The sequence below is a fragment of the Curcuma longa genome, chromosome 4 (genome assembly GCF_044706935.1).
Source record: "Curcuma longa cultivar G26 ecotype Majalengka, Jawa Barat chromosome 4, ITB_CL_G26_1.1, whole genome shotgun sequence".
Classification (NCBI taxonomy): domain Eukaryota; kingdom Viridiplantae; phylum Streptophyta; class Magnoliopsida; order Zingiberales; family Zingiberaceae; genus Curcuma; species Curcuma longa.
Window position 1 is genome coordinate 8,137,178 of NC_133864.1, and position 4,314 is coordinate 8,141,491.

The 4,314-nt window shown below is 40.4% G+C and overlaps 1 protein-coding gene across 1 annotated transcript; it reads left to right on the top strand.

Moving 5' to 3' along the window:
* The first annotated feature begins 958 nt into the window (after positions 1-958).
* Positions 959-3,732, top strand: LOC141827978 (S-adenosyl-L-methionine-dependent uroporphyrinogen III methyltransferase, chloroplastic). The gene is made up of 6 exons (XM_074715328.1): positions 959-1,486; positions 1,636-1,713; positions 2,284-2,353; positions 2,428-2,497; positions 3,009-3,216; positions 3,310-3,732. The coding sequence occupies exons 1-6, from the start codon at positions 959-961 to the stop codon at positions 3,484-3,486; spliced, it is 1,131 nt and encodes a 376-aa protein (XP_074571429.1). The 3' UTR covers positions 3,487-3,732.
* Positions 3,733-4,314: the final 582 nt, after the last annotated feature.

Consider the following 4,314-nt stretch of genomic DNA (forward strand, 5'->3'; position numbering starts at 1 on the left):
TCCATGATGCATTCGCTAGCTCTCGTACGGCCCACTGGAAAAGCACAGGACACCGTCAGAGCACCAAACCTTAAGGCTGCGTCTACAGGGAGGAGGAGATTGGTAGGAGGACAAAAGGGTGGTCACTGGTCAGCGCTCAGCGGATGCGGAAAGGGAAAGGCGAGAAAAAGAAAAGAAAATTATATATGTGGTGTGGATTGTGAAATTGGTAAGGAGTAGTTATTTTATTGTAATTAATTTTTTATTTAATAAATATTTTTATATTTGAATGTAAAAATTAAAGTAAAGAAGGTGTTTTTTTTTAAATCAAAGAAGACACATGGTAGCAGCATCATCAAAGCTAATTAGACTCTGATCTAATTAACTTGTGTTGTTTAATAAGCCCATTCACTTAACCTATCCCCGTTGGATTGCCCCAAAACTAATTTATTTAACTAAACCATCTGGTCTTATTGTTTATGTCCGATTAGATATCGCGGATATATGATCAAATCAGCAATCAACGAACAGTCCGACGTAAACAACCTCCTAGATGAGCTAGGGTGCGGGAGATGATCTGAACTTGAAACACACTCCAAATAGAAGAGGTTAAACTTAGTATCGAAGAGCCCTGACAAGCCACTCGGACATTAAGTCAAGACTCCGAAGAAAATGGTGAAATGTAGATACAAAGAAGACAATGTCAGTAGAACTCTTAAAATCGAACCTCGAATATGGCGGTGGAGTGAACCTTTTATAGTCTGCTCCTCCATCCCTCATGGCAACCTGCAAAGGAGCGATTCATTGAACCTGTTCGGGTAATGGTAGGGGTGTCGCCGACTCGCCATCTTTTAAGCTGAAAAGCCATCGGCCATTTCTTTGTTTGGCCTTTCGCCTTTCCCAAGAGAGCAGCCGCCCGCAGCAGCCACCGCCATGGATTAAAACCCTCGCCCGACCGCCGCCGCTTCAACCCATCGCCATGGCTCTACCAACCTCCTCCTCCTCCACACTGACTTCCTGCTCTCCCTCCCCTTCTACACGCCTCCCATTCTCCACTCCACTTCCTCGCTTCGCCCTCTCCGCCATTCGCTCTTCTGGACGCCTCGTCTCCGCAGCCGCGGCCGCTCCGTCTCCCTTCACCGAGGCGCACTCCGCGGCGCGGTACCAGCGAGATGGATGGGTCTACGCCGCCTCGACTTTGTCCGCCCCGGGTCACTCCTTCGATGATCGAGCGAACGAGATCGCCCTCCAGTTGCCTGAGCTCAGGAAGCTTCTCGGGGCGCTCAGGAAATCCGGCGGCGGGAGTGAGGGGCCTGGAAGCGTCTCGCTGGTCGGAACCGGACCCGGGGATCCGGAGCTGCTGACGCTGAAGGCGGTGCGGGCGATCGAGAAAGCTGATCTGATACTTTACGATCGGCTGGTGTCCAATGATGTGCTGAGCTTGGTCAGGGGCGATGCCAGATTACTCTACGTGGGGAAGACTGCTGGTTATCACAGTAGAACGCAGGTTGCTCGCTGTTTTCTTGAATGAAAGATTCCCTTTTCAACTTTCCCTTTCTTCCTCTACAGTTTCTGTAATTTTTAGATACTTGGAACAATAAAGATGAACTTTTTTTTTTCATGTTATTTACATCGATCCTTTATTTGTCACTGTAGGAGGAGATTCATGAGCTGCTTCTAAGCTTTGCTGAGGCAGGCGCCAATGTGGTGAGGCTGAAAGGAGGAGACCCATTGGTGAGTTCTATTTTGTGTTTTCGCAATCAATTATTATGGAGACAATTGGGAAACAAATATTTGTTCCTTCGAAAGAATCTTCATATCCATAGGAAAAACTTATCATACTATCAATTGATCCACACACACATTAAGTAGTACATTCATCTTTAGCACCTTTATCTGATATTTCATTGAACACCTGGCCTTGTCCTTATTGAGAACTACTAGATGAACTTGAATTTAGAAGGTAAATCCAAATTTGTTTTTGAAGAATAGTAAGATGTCATGTTTCATGAATATGCAGATGTTACCTGAGCCCTCTTGTATGAATGCTCATTTCAATTTTGATGAGAACTTGAAGGAAAGGCTTTACCTTTATATTTGTCATGTAAAAAAAACAAGCATACTTAAATCTAGTTACTGAGAAGTTGAAAATAGAAAAATAATGGTATCAAAATTACTCAAGTAAATATAGTTACAAACTAAAATTGACTTTGGCTTAATTATTTTGGTGGAAAAATGGAAGTCTTGGCATGAACTTGACATATCATGATTGTTGATTGTTGATTGTTGGTTGTTACTCTTTAGGTATTTGGGAGAGGAGGAGAGGAGATGGATTTCTTACAAAAACAAGGAATTCATGTCAAGGTTATTCCAGGTATGGGAACTCAGAAGTGATCATTATGGTTGTGAATATTGTTAATTATATCATTCAGAATTTTTCTTTCCTAGGAATTACATCTGCTTCTGGGATAGCAGCAGAACTTGGAATTCCACTCACTCACAGAGGCATTGCAAACAGGTAACTGTTGATGTCCTCAGAATGATTCATCTAAATAAATACATGCAACAGGAGGTTTCTTGTCATTGTTAGTTTTCTTCTCTACTATCTGATCTTCCAATTCTGTATTTTCTTTTTTGTGCTTCTTTTGGGATTTATACAACTTTATGCAGAAACTTTGCACCTTTTGACTATGATTTTCCAAACAAAATCTAGCATTGTTTAATTGATGCAAAGTTTCTTATTGTTTGATTGCATAAGTTGTCAGTTATGGAAGATTGAAATGCAGACTGCTTTGAAGTAATATTTACACAGTATGACCGACAAGTAGTTATCAAATTGTACTCTCAATCACTAGAACCTTGATTAATTTAAGTGGCGCACTAGGTAACAGATCAATAATTCTTAAAAAAATATACGACACTTATTCGAAAAAAGTTCATCTTTCTCATCATATCCTTCCATGTATTGTTTAAAGCATCAAAAAAATTCCCGACAGTGAATTAACTCGTCATTTGTTTTTTCTCTGCAGTGTTAGATTTTTGACAGGCCACTCGAGGAATGGAGGAACAGATCCTTTGTATGTTGCCGAAAATGCTGTTGACCCTGAATCAACTTTGGTCGTATACATGGGTTTATCGACCCTCCCGGCTCTTGCTCACAAATTGATTTATCATGGTTTACCCACAGATACTCCATCTGTTGCAGTTGAAAGAGGCACTACACCTCAGCAACGGACGGTAAGCCGGTGGATCGATCAACTACTGAAGTAGTTTTTGTTGGCATTATACGATCATCTATAGATTTGTCAAGAACTAATTACGGCAATGCAGGTATTTGCCATGCTGAACAATCTTCCTGATGAGGTTAAACTGGCAGAGTTAGTATCCCCAACTCTTATTATCATCGGCAATGTGGTGGCCTTGTCACCATTGTGGCCTCAATCATCTAAAGGAAGTGTTACCTTCGGTCGAGAATATGCAGAAAGAAGACAAGTTTCTTCCTTGTAACTCTTCATATGAGAAATAAGCTTATGAATTTCGGTTCACTTATCAAACTGAGCTGGTGAATCAGAGATCAATGATCAAGTTGTAGTCTACTCGAGGATCATTCTTTTGGAGGCGCATTTTAACTCCAGGCGACAATTCGTTCTGGTTTTTTTTATTTGGAAGAAAGTTTGATGCTGATAAAGTGTAGATGCTTGATTTTTCTTGCAAGACTATCGTATTATACCTAATGTTCTGTGTTAATGCTACAACTGGTTCTTAATTGAACTTTTTTTTTTGGTAATTCTGATTCTTTTAGCTTTATTATTGAGAGAAAAATCTCTTGTAGATGAGTTGAATTTAACTGTTTTGTCTATTTTGCTCTTTACAATAATGAAATAAAGGACCTATTTTTTTTAATATTTGTGCTTGTATATAATTTCTTCGGTAAAAAAAGTGAAATTCGTGCCACCCAAATGACTTCACACGGTCGATCTCACGACTATCTGTGAGGAAGTGAATTGAGAAATTACAGTTGGTCATGACGGAAAAAGGTATCGCTCATCTTCGTCAATAAAACTATATTGAGTAAATTTTTTATAGTGATCGGCTTTACTAAGGGATTTTTTGGGGGCATAATATCACTATATCGATAAGAGTCTACTACCGAAATAGCACTTTAGTCAACAGTTACATGTTGTTAGGAGGACTCGAACCACAACATATATCTTTATGCTTACAACTTGAGATAAGGTACTTCGATGTATATAATTTCAATAATTAGGAGAGTTTTCCTGGGCATCCGGTTGGCCGCTGCATGCGCTTCCCGATTTATCCTGGTGACCGATGAGA